The sequence below is a fragment of the Bos indicus x Bos taurus genome, chromosome 3 (genome assembly GCF_003369695.1).
Source record: "Bos indicus x Bos taurus breed Angus x Brahman F1 hybrid chromosome 3, Bos_hybrid_MaternalHap_v2.0, whole genome shotgun sequence".
Classification (NCBI taxonomy): domain Eukaryota; kingdom Metazoa; phylum Chordata; class Mammalia; order Artiodactyla; family Bovidae; genus Bos; species Bos indicus x Bos taurus.
In genome coordinates, this window is record NC_040078.1 from 3,211,205 (window position 1) to 3,226,498 (window position 15,294).

The window sequence follows — 15,294 nt, forward strand, 5'->3', positions numbered from 1 at the left end:
CGTATAGCTGATTAACAATGTTGTGACAGTTTCAGGTGAACAGTGAAGGGACTCAGCCAATCACATATACATGTATCCATTCTACCCCAAACTCCCCTCCCATCCAGGCTGCCATATAGCATTGAGTAGAGTTCTGTGTGCTCTGCAGTAGGTTCTTGTTGGTTATCAGTTTGAAATACAGCAGTGTGTACATGTTGATCCTAAACTCCCTAACTATCCCTGCCCTCCATCCTTCCCCACTGGCAACCATAAGTTACTTTTCTAAGTCTGTGAGTCTGTATCTGTTATTTTATAAATAAGTTCATTTGTATCATTTCTTTTTAGATTCTGCATATAAGGGATGTCATACAGTGTTTCTCAACTGGAGTTGTTCTTGATGTGTCCTCCTTGTCCTGTCTTCAGAGGATCTTCAGTCTTAAAAAATCTTTCTGTATTTTTGTCTTGGTAATGCAGGTAACGCCATGGTCTTTAAACCTTCTCCCTTCACGCCCGTGTCCGTGTTGCTGCTGGCTGAAATCTATACTGAAGCTGGAGTCCCTCCTGGGCTCTTCAACGTGGTGCAGGGAGGGGCTGCCACAGGCCAGTTCCTGTGTCAGCATCGTGATGTGGCTAAAGTCTCCTTCACTGGAAGCGTTCCCACCGGCTCAAAGGTGAGAGTGAATCAGTAGGGGCATCTGGTTATGACATCTCAGTGTGGCTCTGTCAGGCCTCCCCAGAGCATGTGGTGGAGGCTTAGCCTCTGATTTTACCTAGCTTGTATTGGCAGGGAGGCTGTACGGATTACTGGGCCAAGGTCTGAAGTGTACTTGAGAAGTGTGAAGGAGTAGTTAGAGCAGCTCGGTGTGTTAGGCCCGCTGGGGACGGAAGTCGTCTTCTGCCTGTGTCTGGGGGGTCAGACCCTGGGCTGCCACTCGTATCCTTCAGTGGCTTACCTCATCTGTAGCTGCCGCCTCTGAATAAAGGGTGTTTTCCCAGTTTGTTCAGATTCATCGATTTGACCTTAATTTGTGCTCTGAGTTCTGTCAGCCTGGAACACAGTTAGAGCAATACAAAAGAATTTCTGCCCATGACAGATGAATTGACAGGTTGTCTTAAATGAACTCCCTCTTAAGAATATGCAATTCTTAGATTCTCTTCAGTGTTCTGGAAAAGACTATTTCAAGTAGACTAAGGACAGAGTATATTGAGAACAAGGCTGCAGGTCACACGTAGTTCAACATGAATTTTCAGGGTCACGGTCGAGTTAACCTATAACATGTAATCTCATTGGTGTTCAACTTCTCGATGCTTTTGTTCTTGTTCTGTAAGATCATGGAGATGTCTGCTAAAGGAATCAAACCTGTCACCCTGGAACTCGGAGGCAAGTCTCCACTTATCATCTTCTCAGACTGTGACATGAAGAATGCTGTGAAGGGGGCGCTGATGGCCAACTTCCTTACTCAAGGCGAGGTGTGTACCTGACCCTGAAAGAGGTTTAGAGGGAGTCTTCACCTTTCATATCACAGCATGTTTTTTTGTTTTTTTTTAATTTATTTATTTTTTAATTTGAAGGATAATTGCTTTACAGAATTCTGTTGTTTTCTGTCAAACCTCAACATGCATCAGCCATAGGTATACACATATCCCCTCCCTTTTGAACCTCCCACAGCTTGTTTTAAAGCTTGTTATTTTGAAATAATTTCAGACTTACAGAAAAGTTGCACAGATAATACAAAGAATTCTCATATACCTTTGAACCAGGTTCTTCAATGTTAACATTTTATCACATTTACCATTCTGGCTGTCTTTTCATGGGTTTCCCTGATGGTTCAGACAATAAAGAATCTGCCTGCAATACAGGAGACCTGGGTTCAATCCCTGGATCAGGAAGACCCCCTGGACAAGGGAATGGCAACCCACTCCAGTATTCTTGCGGAGAATGCCATGGCAGAGGATCTTTGTGGGCTACAGTCCCTGGGGTTGCAAAGAGTTGGACACGACTGAGCAGCTAACACTTTGACTTTTCACTTACTGTCTGTGCATGCATATGCATGTTACTATATTTTTCTGAACTGTTTGAAAGTTGCACACAGAAGATCTGTAACCTCTCCATTCATGTGTATTTCTCAAAAAAAGTGAAAGTGAAGTCGCTCAGTCGTGTCCAACTCTTTGCGACCCCATGGACTGTAGCCTACCAGGCTCCTCTGTCCATGGGATTTTCCAGGCAAGAGTACTGGAGTGGGCTGCCATTTCCTTTTCCAGGGGATCTTCCCAACCCAGGGATCTAACCTGGGTCTCCTGCATGGCAAACAGATGCTTTACCACTCTGAGCCACCAGGGAAGCCTATTGCCTTCTCTTAAATAAGCACAATGGTTAGTAGAATCCGTAACTTGGTGTTAATGTAGTACTGTTATTCAATCATAACCCTTATTCAGATTTCTGCATTTGTTTGACTAATGTCCTTTTAGAAACAGCTTATTTTTTGCTGGCTTAAGATCTAATCCAGGAAGATGTGTTGCATTTACTTGTGGTGTCTCTTTAATCTCATTTAATCTGGAATAGTTCTAAAGTCATTCTGGTCTTTCAGTACCTTGACATTTTAGAAGAATCAACCCATTTATTTTGTAAAATGTTCCTCATTTTGGGTCTGTTTAGTTGTTTTTTTTTTTTTTAATTGGATTTAGTTTATGGAGTTTTGGCAAAAAATGGTATTTGACAGTGGTGTCGCTGACTTTGATCACCCACTTAAGGTGGGTCTTTATCTTGAAGTTGCTGTTTTTTCCTCTGAGGTTAATGAGTGTCTTGTAGGAGATCAAGTGAGACTACCTTGTGCCTTATCAAACTTGGATCTGCTGGTTTTAGCACCCTTTGATGTCCCCTAGAACATCTTTTTCTGGTGGTCACCAAGTGGTGATTTTCCAATTCTGTTATTCCTTCTGCATTTATTTAGTTTAGTGCCTATTGAAAGAAAGAACTTTTTCCCCATCTCCCTAGTTTGTTTTTCATTCATTTACTTTTATCAGCATGAACCCATGGATTCTTACCTCATTCTGTGAGTTACTATTACTATTTGTTTTGATGCTCAAATAATTGAAGATTCTGCTGGTGGGAGCCTCTTTCTATGGCTTTTTGATATGTCCCCATTATTCTTTGAGCACTGTTTTACTTCCTGGCATAGCAAGGTGTTCTAAACACATCTTGTGCTTTCTGTGGTGGAACTCTGGAATGAGCTATTTCTCTAAGAAAACTTGGTTCCATTTAATGGTAAACGGTTTTTAGAAATGAAGATCTGGGTGCCAGATGTACTTGTTTCTGCTGGAGTATTATCGCTTCTATGTCCTCTCAAGAGTCCAGAGCCAGGAAATACATATTGATATTTGGCATATGTGTATGTAAGCACACATATATCTATTTATATCTGTCTATATTAATAACTATAAGTTTATACAGATATTTCCCATCATTCCAGTGTTGCAAGGTTTATTTTAGCCTCCTCCTTTCCATGTTCATAATTTCCTTCTCTGATAGTGAAACATTTAGCATCCATTACTCACAATACATGTAATTGCTCAGTCCTAGAATATGTTTATAATAGTTTCAGATTTGCACTTGCATTACTGTGGAAAACAAACCTTCTGACTAGCTTGCAACCTTCTTTCTATAGTTCTTTTTGGTTTTAGCCTAAGGGTATATAGTTAAAATCTGTGTTCAGAAATTAATGGGTCAGTTCTTCTTTCACCACCCCCTTCAATATGGTTATGATATTCACTTTATTTTAAATTGAGATCTTATTTTTAAATTTATTATTTTATTTTTTTGGCTGCACCACACAGGATGTAGGATCTTACTTAGTTTCCTGACCAGAGATTGAACCTGGGGCCCAGCAGTGAAATGGGGTCCTAACCACTGGACCACCAGGGCATTCCTCATTATTTATGATTTTAAAGACAAACATTGACTATGAAATGCTCTAGATTTTTATTAGACTCAGGATCTCAGTTCTTGATCTGTTTGTACTCTTCAATTCCTTCTACTCTTAACCTCAAAATATACAACCAAATTGAACACCTGAGGTGAGAAAATAGGAGAAGTCTTATGAGACATGTAGATCTATTAATTGCCTTAAGGAAATTTAAACAAAAACAAAGGCTTAACTTTTATTTCAAGGGGCAGAGAGTTTGTATGTAGGGTAGCATGCCTTCAATTACATGTGTGATCCTGTTCAGTATGGTGATAATTTTTTAGAAATGGAACTAACTTTTAAACACGGTATACTGTTTCTTTAATTTTTTTTTTGGCTGCACAGGGTCTTAGCTGCTGCATGTGGGATCTAGTTCCCCAACCAGGGATGGAACCTGTGTCCCTGAATTGGGAGCACAGAGCCTTAGCCACTGGACCACCAGGAAGTCCCCTGTTTCTTTTAAATTTAAAGCTGCTGGATTTTTTTCCCTTTTCCTTTTTCCCCCCTTTGTGGTGTGCTCAGTCACATCTGACTCTTTGTGACCGCATGGACTGTAGCCCACCAGGCTCCTCTGCCCTTGGGATTTCCCAGGCAAGAATACTGGAATGAGTTGCCATTTCTTCCTCCAGGGGATCTTCCTGACCCAGGGATTGAATCCATGTCTCCTGTGTCTCCTGCATTGCATACAGATTGTTTACTGCTGAGCCACTGGGGAAGCTTTTTACCCCTTACTTACATATAATTTGTGTCTGTTTTTTAGGTTTGTTGTAATGGTACAAGGGTATTTGTGCAAAAGGAAATTCTTGATCAATTTACAGAGGAAGTGGTGAAACAGACGCAAAGGATAAAAATTGGAGATCCCCTTCTGGAAGATACAAGGATGGGTCCCCTCATCAACCGACCACATCTGGAGCGAGTCCTTGGGTTTGTTAAAGTGGCAAAGGAGCAGGTAAGAAACAAGTAGAGATGCGACGAGATGAGGGGAAGGGTAATTCCTCCTGGGTTACTTGCTCTGCGTGCTTCCCTGTGGTCATGTCCATCTGGGAGCCGTATTCTGCACTGCACTTGCAGTAGAGTGACTAAGTGTCCATTCGTTCAGGACACAGGTAGCATTTCCAGAATGCATATTGAGGTTGTGTGTTTAACATAAAGTATGCATTCTTCCTTTCTTTTTTGGCAGGGTGCTAAAGTGTTATGTGGTGGAGATGTCTTTGTACCTGAAGACCCCAAATTAAAGGATGGGTATTACATGAGACCTTGTGTGTTAAGTATGTCCTCTTCTTGTTTGCTTTTAAACAGTTTGAATTAAATGTTAGACACAAAAAAAAATTTATAAACTGTACATATGGTGTAAGGCAAGGGTCGGAACTGTGTGTCGCCGCTACTCAGATGTGAGAAGTAGAAGTTCTCTGTTGCCATGGAAGCCTCCTGTTTGCCCCTCCTCTTCTTGGATGGTGTTATCAGTTACCTGGGACTTAACTAGGCACACACCTGTTGTTCTAGAACCAAAATGAAAATTCATGTTTGATTAAAACTTAAGTAGTGAATTTCTTTTCTCAAGCAACTTGGTAAAGAGTGTGTTTTACTTTGAACTTTTAGATCATCAATATAATAAAACCAATTTGTCAGACAGTATACTAATATTAAAACTTAACTGATATAATCATTGTTAGCATTTCCTTTCAGTCTGAACAGTCTCCGGGTTTGGACAGTCAAGTGTGTGGTCCTCCTGCTGTTCTCATCCGTCTCCTCCCCTCCTGCCTGCGGGGACACTGTTTAGACGTCTCCTCCCCTCCTGCCTGCGGGGACACTGTTTAGACGTCTCCTCCCCTCCTGCCTGCGGGGACACTGTTTAGACGTCTCCTCCCCTCCTGCCTGCGGGGACACTGTTTAGACGGTGGTGGTGTTAGTATCTACTGTAAAAATACTGCCAGTCTTCTTGGCTTTAAAAAACTATATATAGATGAAATAATGCAGTATAATTCCTTACACCTTATCTTGAAGATAGACTCAGCTGACTTTGTCCCTGAGGTTGATAGTGGTGCCACTTTTCAACACTTGGTATTTGACTTGATGCAGTTTAACCTTTAGCCCTTGCTAGAAAAGCAACTACTGAGGCGTAAAGGCTGTGCGTTTAGCATCCATACCATGAACTAGCTTGTAGCTGTTAAAGAAGGAAAACTTAACATTATGTTTTTAAATAGCAAATATAGGTTAAGCAATAGTGTATGTGGTATTATCCCAAATCTGAAAAACCAGATATGTGCATGGGACAAAGAAGGAGCAGAGAACATGCATCATAATATTGATAGTGGGTTTACTTCTCTAGATGCTTGGAGTAAAGGTGATTTTTGTTAAACTTCATGCATTGCTGAATATTACAGATTTTCTGTAGATTATGTTTGTTTATTTAGTTGAAGGATAATTGCTTTACAGTGTTGTGTTGGTTTCTGCTATACAGTGTGAATCAGCTATAAGTATAGATCCGTGCCTTCCCTCTTGAGCCTCCTTCCCACGCCCCCCACCCCACCCATCCTGGCCGGCTCACCTCCCTGTTACACAGCAGCTCCCCTCTCGCTGTCTGTTTACACATGGTGGGTCAACGCTGGTCTCCCAACTCGTCCCACCCTCTCCTTCCTGTCGACCCTCGCTCTGTGTCCGCAACTCTGTATCGTAAAGATGGTGGGTCAACGCTGGTCTCCCAACTCGTCCCACCCTCTCCTTCCTGTCGACCCTCGCTCTGTGTCCGCAACTCTGTATCGTAAAGATGCCTGCCTCTATTCTTGCCCTGCAAATAGGATCCTCAGTACCTTTTGTAGATTCCATAAATATGCATTAGTATATGATATTTGTTTTCCTCTTTCTGACTTACTTCACTCTGTGTAACAAGTTCTAGGTTGATCCCTCTCACTACAACAGACTTAAATTGAGAATGTGTATTTTGCAATTAGGAAAAAAAAGTTTTTTTTAAGCTGTGAACCTATGTAAAGAACAGGGAGCTAACTACCTCCACTTCATCCTAGTGATTCTGAAAGCCCAATTTGTGGTCCACAGTGTCAGTATTGCTTGGAAAACTGGTCGAGGCAGATTTCTATCCTCTGCCCTAGACCCCCAAATGTAACTCTGAGGAGCTAGAACCTCAAGACCTGCGTTTTGGGAGAATGGATACATGTAAATGTATGGTCGAGTCCTTTCGCTGTCCACCTGGAACTGCACAGCATCGTTAATTGGCTATACTCCAATACAAAATAAAAAGTTCAAAAGGGAAAGAAAGTTCTCAGTTTGTTTTTGTGCACATTAAAGTTTGAGACTGACTCCAGAGGCTCAATCTTTAGATTCATTTACTAGATTTGGGGCTGAAGTACAGTGCAGGGACCTCTCTTTTCTCACATATGAGCTGCTGCTTTATCCCCTCATCTCTTGACTCTGGTGTAGAGCATACTGCACACAGCGCCACACTCTGTTATCAGCCTGCGTAAGACGAACTGTATTCTGGGACAGTTGGGTAATAAACTGTCATGAATCATTTACTATTCTAACACTTTCCCTAAACATGGTATATGGACTAGCAGTTTTCAGAGATTTAGATCATAATAAACTATCCTTGCAGAGAAGGCGATGGCACCCCACTCCAGTACTCTTGCCTGGAAAATCCCACGGATGGAGGAGCCTGGTAGGCTGCAGTCCATGGGGTTGCAAAGAGTTGCACACGACTGAGCGACTTCACTTTCATTTCACTTTCAAACTATCCTTAATCACCACCTAAAATCATTGAATATACCTTTGTAGATAATTTCGGTGTCCCCAAAGTACACTGTTACATACAGAGGAACAAAGAGCTGTTTTTACTTTGTATATACAAGCTCTGATCTATCTCTGAGGAGATTTTGGAGTCCTCATCTTTATAGATATGTGAGTAGTTGGTTTTTAGCTTTGGCTGGTGTAAAGCTGGTATTTATAGTAGGGCTCTAAGGCTGTTTTCCTGCCTCAGCATTTACATATATCACACAGCCTTGCGGACGCATATCTCACTCCTTGCAATGGTTGCCAGCGCTGAGATGAGCTGTTTCTCAGCCACAGTGAGATAAAAGCACCATTCTCTTGAAGGTCACTGGGGTTCACTGTTGCACATCTAAATATATGAGCTTCTTTAGGTATACATGTGTATTTTAAAAAGTCAAGTGTGAATTTAATCATTTTAGGGAGTTAATCACTTAAGTACATTTTCATATTAACTGAACACCCATTCAGTTATTTCTGTTTATGTTTGTACATTGTATTTTCTCTTTAAAAATACTGTTTCTCCTTGTACTATCACAGTTATTAAGAAAAAGTGAAAAAGTGTAAAAAATATTAATCTTGTATGACATTTTAACAGAAATTGGGATATATGTACAGTTTGTATTTTTTTCAGTGACTATTCATCATAATCATTTGCTTATTAAATTTTCTTCAAAAACATTACTTTTCGCGGCTTTATGGAAGTTCATCATTGGGGTGTGTTTTGTTCACATGACCATCCCATCGATTTTAGATGCCTTGCTTGTTGCTTCTCGTTTTCATTGTCACAGGAGTGTTGTGATGGAAGTCCTTGTACATATATCCTTGTCCACCTCATTATCTATGTCCTTGAAAAGTGAAAGTGTTAGTTGCTCAGTTGTGTCCGACTCTTTGAGACACCATGAACTGTAGCCCACCAGGCTCCTCTGTCCATGGAATTTTCCAGGCAAGAATACTGGCATGGGGAGCCATTCCCTTCTCCAGGGGACCATCCCGACCCAGGGATTAAACTCGGGTCTCCTGTGTTGCAGGCAGATTCTTTACCATCTGAGCCATCAGGGAAGCCCTAACTATGTCTTTATGATGAATATAAAAAAAAGTAGATGTAGAATGAACACAAAGGCCATGACTCCTTAATATGCAGTGTTCATGATCATGCAGGAAGGATGCTCTGATTTATAATCACACTGGAAATGTTGCATTGAAATTTCTCTAAAGCTGTGTATTTCACTGTTTACTATGAACAAGGAATTTTAACATGCCAGCATGTTAAAAGGAATTCAGATAATTCCTTCACTGATGTTTGATTTTTAAAATAATGTTTGCAGCTAATTGCCGAGATGACATGACCTGTGTAAAAGAAGAAATCTTTGGACCAGTTATGTCCATTTTATCATTTGACACTGAAGCTGAGGTTCTGGAAAGAGCCAACGACACCACTTTTGGACTAGCTGCTGGTGTCTTCACCAGGTAGGTGGGGAAGGACACTCCACGCAGCTTTGAAGGAAGGGGGCTGCTATGTCTCCTTAGATATTCATCTTATTCCTCCACTGGCGTTTGCCCTCGTTGCATTTGCATCAGCATGTTCTATCTGCTTCAGGTAGAGTCAGAAGATGCCAACGTAGCAGCACAGCCGGAACCCTACTGTTGAGTTTAAATTAAGCCATTAGCTTTATTGATACATCCTATTCTTTTTTTTTTTTCATTTATTGAATAAGTATTTAAGTTTCTGATCTATGTAAAGCATCGTGTTAGGTCCCTATTAAAAAATACATGTCAAGGAATTTAGAAACCTGTAAGCATATAAATACTGGCAGTAGTTTTCAAAGACATGATTTTTAATAGCTTTATAGTAGTCCCTAAATTGGGATGCATTGTAACACATGTAGGCCTTCTAGTGTGTATTTAGGGTGCTGTTTCCAATTTTAACTATTGTAAGTAATGTGATTACTATCTTGGTACCTAAACTTAAACCGCTGAAAAGCAAACAGTGATTTGGGAGTAAAATTCTTTGAAAATGATTGCAGATTGTTTGATTATATACAAACTCTGATTTGTCTTTGGCAGTAGTAGGCAGTTTTCTAAGACTGCTTTACAATTGAGAATATGCTGTTTCTTTAGTTATATACAAGTTTGGGGTTTTTTTGTAGTTTTGTGGTGAGGAACTTGGGGAGGAAGACCCAAGTCTCCCTTGAGGACCTGATGAGTTGAGTTGTGAAGGAAAGAACGAGGAGCTCCTTTTTGTTGTTGTTTCTAACAGACTTTGTTTTTTTAGAGCAGTTTTAGGTGCAATGCAAAATTGAGTGGGAAGTACAGAGATTTCCCAGTCTCTCCGCCCCAACATGTGCCCAGCCTCCCCGTGATCGACATCGCCCACCAGAGTGGTACAGTTGTTAGAACTGATGAGCCTCCATGAACACGTCATTATCACCCAAAGACCATGGTTCACGTGAGGGCTCACTCTTGGTGTGCGTTCTGTGCATTTGCACACGTATAACGCGGACCCAGTGCTGTCGTGTCAAACAAAGCAGTCTCACTGTCCTAAAAGCCCTCTCTGAGGAGCTGCTTGTGTTGATGTGAGGAGAGAGTGGATTACGTCCTTTCCTAAAAGCCCTCTCTGAGGAGCTGCTTGTGTTGATGTGAGGAGAGAGTGGATTACATCCTTCCTGCTACTTTGCCGCACCACCAAAATACAAAGGCCAGTTACAGAGGACCGTAACTCCTTTTTAAAAAAAAAAGACAGCTTTGTTAGGATAATTCACCTACCAAATAATTCACTCATTTAAAGTATACAATTCAGTAGTTTTTAGTGTATTTATAGATTGTACAACCGTCATTATAATCTAACTTTAGAACATTTTTGTCATCCCAAGAACATTAACAGGTACTCTGCATTCTCCCTCCCCCCACCCATGGCAACCACTAATCTGCTTTCTGTCTTTATAGATTTGCATATTTTGAAAATTCTGCATAAATGAAATCGTACAGTACGTGACCTTTCATGACTAGCTTCTTTCACTTAGTTCATTTACTAGGTTCTTTTCAAAGTTCATTTACGTTGTAGTCTGTATGACTACTTTATTCCTTTCTGCTACTGTGTGTGTGAAAGTCGCTCAGTTATGTCTGACTCTTTGTGACCCAATGGACTGTAGCCCACCAAGCTTCTCTCTCCATGGGATTCTCCAGGCAAAAATACTGGAGTGGGTTGCCATGCCCTTCTCCAGGGGATCTTCCCAACCCAGGGATCAAATCCAGGTCTCCCACATTGCAGGCGGATTCTTTACCATCTGAGCCACCAGGGAAGCCCTTTTTTATACTGAGTAATATTCTGTTGTATGAATATATCACACTTTGTTTATTCATTCACAAATTGATAGACATTAGGGCTATTTCTACTTTTTGGCTGTTATGAATAGTGCTCCAATGAGCATTCATCTATGAGTTTTTGTGTGAAAATTTCTTTGTGTGCATGTTTCATTTTGCTTGGTATAAACCCAGGAGTAGAATTGCTGGATCATATGGAAACTCTCTGTTTAACTTTTTGAGGAAATGCCAAACTGTTTTCCAAAGTGGCAGCAGTACTTTACTTTCCCATCAGCAGTGTTTAAGGATTCCAGTTTCTCCACATCCTCACTAGCAACTGCTATTATCTGTTCTTTTGATTTTAGCCATCCTAGTGATGGCAACCCACTCCAGTGTTCTTGCCTGGAGAATCCCAGGGATGGCGGAGCCTGGTGGGCTGCCGTCTATGGGGTCACACAGAGTCGGACACGATTGAAGTGACTTAGCAGCAGCAGTGGATATGCAGCAGTGTCTTGTAGTTTTGATTTGCATTTCTGTGAGTTGCCTTTTTACTTTTCTGATAATCTCACTTGTGATACAAAATTGAAAAATTTTTATAGATCAAAATTATTCTATTTTTTTTAATCTTTTGGTGTCTTGTCTAAGAAGGTTGTGTCTAACGGAAGGTCATGGAGATTTATTTCTGTATTCTTTGAAGAGTTTTATGGTTTTCAGTCTGATACTTTAGTTAAGTGATCCATGTGAGTTAATTTTTGTGCACTGTGTGAGAAGGGGCTGGCTCTTCATTCCTTTGCATGTGGACATACGGTTGCTCCAGCACTGTTTGCTGAAAAGACTATTTTCCCCCATTGAATTGTTTTTAGCACCCTTGTTGCTGCTACATATTTTATAGATGCTTTTGGATGAGACTACAGAATTCAAATTCTTACCTATTTTGCCTGGATGGTATAAGATTTTAAAACATATTGTGAAGAAATAAGAATTTGGCAATGTTTTGAAACTCTTAGAAGTGACAGTCTCACTTTTCCTGTTAAAGTTGTAGCAAAAGAAACTATGACTAACCAATGCAATTTATTTCTTCTTAGGGACATCCAGCGCGCCCACAGAGTGGTGGCGGAGCTCCAGGCTGGAATGTGCTTCATTAACAACTACAATGTCAGTCCAGTGGAGTTGCCCTTTGGTGGATATAAGAAGTCAGGTGAGGAGCTGGGAATTGTGAAAAATTCTTGTCTCTGGAGACACTGGTCGTAACAGATCAGGTTCCTAAACTTGTATGTGTATCAGAATTACCAAAATGTATATGAATTCCTCGTCCTCCCCAGGCCCACTGTATCCATGAGAATGGAAGCCAAGCATCTTTATTTTTTCCAGAAGTTCTCCAGAAGGTTCTGATGTATAAGTTGGCTTGTGAACAGTAGCATTACTTTTTCCTCACAGTCGATAATTGCTGTAAGCATAAAACCACTCCGAGATGTCCTAACCATAGCAAGCTTATAATAGTCTGTTAGGAGATTTGAGGCATCAGGAACATAGCCATTACTTTGAGGTTCTTTTCTTTGGCACTTGTTGCTAATTACACCAGTTTTGTGAAGTGGGCTTCCCTGGTGGCTCAGATGGTAAAGAATCTGCCTGGAATGCAGGAGATCTGGGTTTAATCCTTAGGTCAGGAGGATCCCCTGGAGAAGGGAATGGCTATCACTCCAGTATTCTTGCCTGGAGAATTCCATGGACAGAGGAGCTTGGTGGGCTACAGTCCATGGGGAAGCTAAGAGTTGGACATGACTGAGCGACTAACACTTTGACTAAATGAAAATCGGTTTGGACTTTGTAGACGTACCTTTCTAAGAGTCTGACCCCTAGTCTCTTGGCAGGTATTTATAGCCGTCACGGTGTTGGCAAACACATAAATACCGACAAAAAATGGTGAGGTGGTGGGTGTTTGTTTGACAGTTTTATTGGTATTGTGTTTGGTATCACCCTGGCATTCTCTACTCATACATCTCTAGATTCTTGTCCCTGTGGGGTCATGCGGGGAAGCTGTCACACGGACTCAAATGCAGGGTAGGAATCAGGACTCTGTTTTGTTCATTTTTAACCCTCAGATTGTTTGGAATCTGTAGCTGTGGCCTCAGTGGGGCCTCTGCACCCAGCTCTCCTTTCCTAATCTGCATCTTTGCATCAGTGCCCATGGATAGTTCTACATGAGATGAGAGGACAGAAAGCTGGCCTAACGTGCCTGGTGAGCTCCACGCTGAGAGGCTCTGAAAAGGAACAAAAGCCAAAGAAGGCCCTCCCGGCCTTTGAGCGTGTTGCCTTTGGAATGGTGCCCCCTGGAGACACGCAGTTTTGGAGACTGGGCCTAGGCCTTAGGATGCAGAGCCTGCCTCAGCCTGGGGCAGGAGCGCAAGGAAGGCTGTCCTTGTAGCACGCAGCCTCATCTACAAGTGATTGCGTGGTGTCTTGGCTTTGAGTAGCCTGAGGGCCTATAGGGTCCACTCCCCACTTGAGTGGGCAGAGTCTAAATAGTTGGTGCTCCTAAAGATTCAATATAAGAGGAGGTTACTAAGTGTGTTATGTAGAGTTAGGTTTTAAGTTAGCACTGACTTTTAAAGGCATCAGGTTGATAATTGTAGAGAATGCTCTAATGTTTGATGAGGAAATCTGAACATTTTAGACCTTAGCCCAGAAAAGTAAATACTGGAAGTTAAGGTTCATACTGGTAAGAAATGAAGCCTAAGGGTTTCCCCGTCCCTGTCCTTGATGGCCAGCAGGTCACTTTCCACACGTCTGGCTCCACAGCCACAGCCTGCGGGGAGGACGGGCTCCCGGAAGCTGTGCCACTGCGCTCTCCCCAGCCCGGGAGCAGGCCCTGCACGTCTCTGCAGGCCGCCGTGGCTGGGGCCCGCCAGTGGCACATCCTCACCCTGTCTCTCTCTTTCAGGATTCGGCAGAGAGAACGGCCGGGTGACAATTGAGTACTATTCACAGCTGAAGACCGTGTGTGTGGAGATGGGTGACGTGGAGTCTGCTTTTTGAACACGCAGTGACACCAGTGAATAACGAGAGCCAGCTGCACGACTGTGGCAGTGCGGCCGCCTGCTGGTTCAGACCCAGAATATTGGTCATTCAGGATAAGAAAATGGTTCAGTGATGCTCTTCATGGCTCAGTCATTTTCCTAAGTGAAAATGTGCTTAAGTGTCTTTTATATACTAATCAGGAAAGCTTGATTTTCCTCAAAGCTGATTTCTCTAAATAATCTTTGAGAGTCACTAACAACTTTCCAGAGAACAGGGGGAGGACCAGGATTGTTCATCTTCCATGGAGCCCACCCACTCATGGGTTCATTTTAGCATACTTTAAAGAATACTTGCCTTTAGAGGTTCCTGGGCATATCAGAAGAGATTTCTGCTCCTTGGCGTTTTTAAGTCCACGGTCCCTTGTCATCCCGCAGAGAAGGCTGATAGTGGGGACAGTGGGCTTGGCTAACAGGCGGGTCAGTGGGGCGTGGACGCTGATTGGCCAGAGCCAGCGCTGTGGTGGTGGTGGTGGTGGGGTGGTGGTTGGGGAAGGGGGGAATCAGCTCCAATCCTTGAGTTACAGCTTGTTCTCTTACGATGGAAGGGTTTCCTTTTAAATGTACAGATCCTTTTTATGCCACTGCAGTATGCTAAAACTAAATAAATCACACCGACAGCCTTTTCAGTGTCGTGTTTTGAAGCTAAACACATCTTAGGGCTATAGGGGGACACAGGATAGGCTAAAGTTCAAGACAGAGGATTTGACATTCTTTGCAGTGAGTACACGCAGGCAGGCTTCTGCTGCTGTAACGAACTATCAATGGCCCATGCAGACTTCTGGGCTCCGTTTTCTTCCCAGCCCCAAAGAACAGGGCCTGCCTTTGAAGGGCTGTCAGTTCACAGTGACTGCTCAGACTGTTGCAGCAATCCTTACCTTGCTGCCTTACCAGCCTTTCAGGGAAGTAATTTAGGTTTAATAGTATTAGGGTTCTCCAGAGAAACAGAACCAATAGAGTAGAACAGGTGAGTGTAAGCAAAGATTTCTTACAGGAGTTGGCTCATGTGATTATTACGGCAGCTGAGAGAGAAGGCCCATGGTCTTCTGGCTGCAAGCTGGAACCCAGGAAAGATAGTGGTGTAATTCAGTCCATGTCCTGAGGCCTGAGAACCTGGAGTGCTGCCGGCGTCTAAGGGCAGAAGACGGACACTCGGCTCCAGCAGAGGCTGGATCTGCCGCTCTTCTGCCTTTGTT

At 42.4% G+C, this 15,294-nt stretch overlaps 1 protein-coding gene across 2 annotated transcripts in view; it reads left to right on the forward strand.

The window, feature by feature from the left end:
• Positions 1–14,721, forward strand: part of ALDH9A1 (aldehyde dehydrogenase 9 family member A1) — a 29,198-nt gene extending 14,477 nt beyond the window's left edge. For both annotated transcript variants that reach the window (XM_027526980.1, XM_027526990.1), the window contains exons 5-11: positions 454–650; positions 1,309–1,449; positions 4,702–4,890; positions 5,122–5,209; positions 9,050–9,191; positions 12,110–12,222; positions 13,966–14,721. In XM_027526980.1, the coding sequence (XP_027382781.1) occupies positions 454–650; positions 1,309–1,449; positions 4,702–4,890; positions 5,122–5,209; positions 9,050–9,191; positions 12,110–12,222; positions 13,966–14,060 (965 nt within the window). In that variant the 3' untranslated portion in view covers positions 14,061–14,721. The remainder of the gene's footprint in view (positions 1–453; positions 651–1,308; positions 1,450–4,701; positions 4,891–5,121; positions 5,210–9,049; positions 9,192–12,109; positions 12,223–13,965) is intronic.
• The last annotated feature ends 573 nt before the right edge of the window (positions 14,722–15,294 follow it).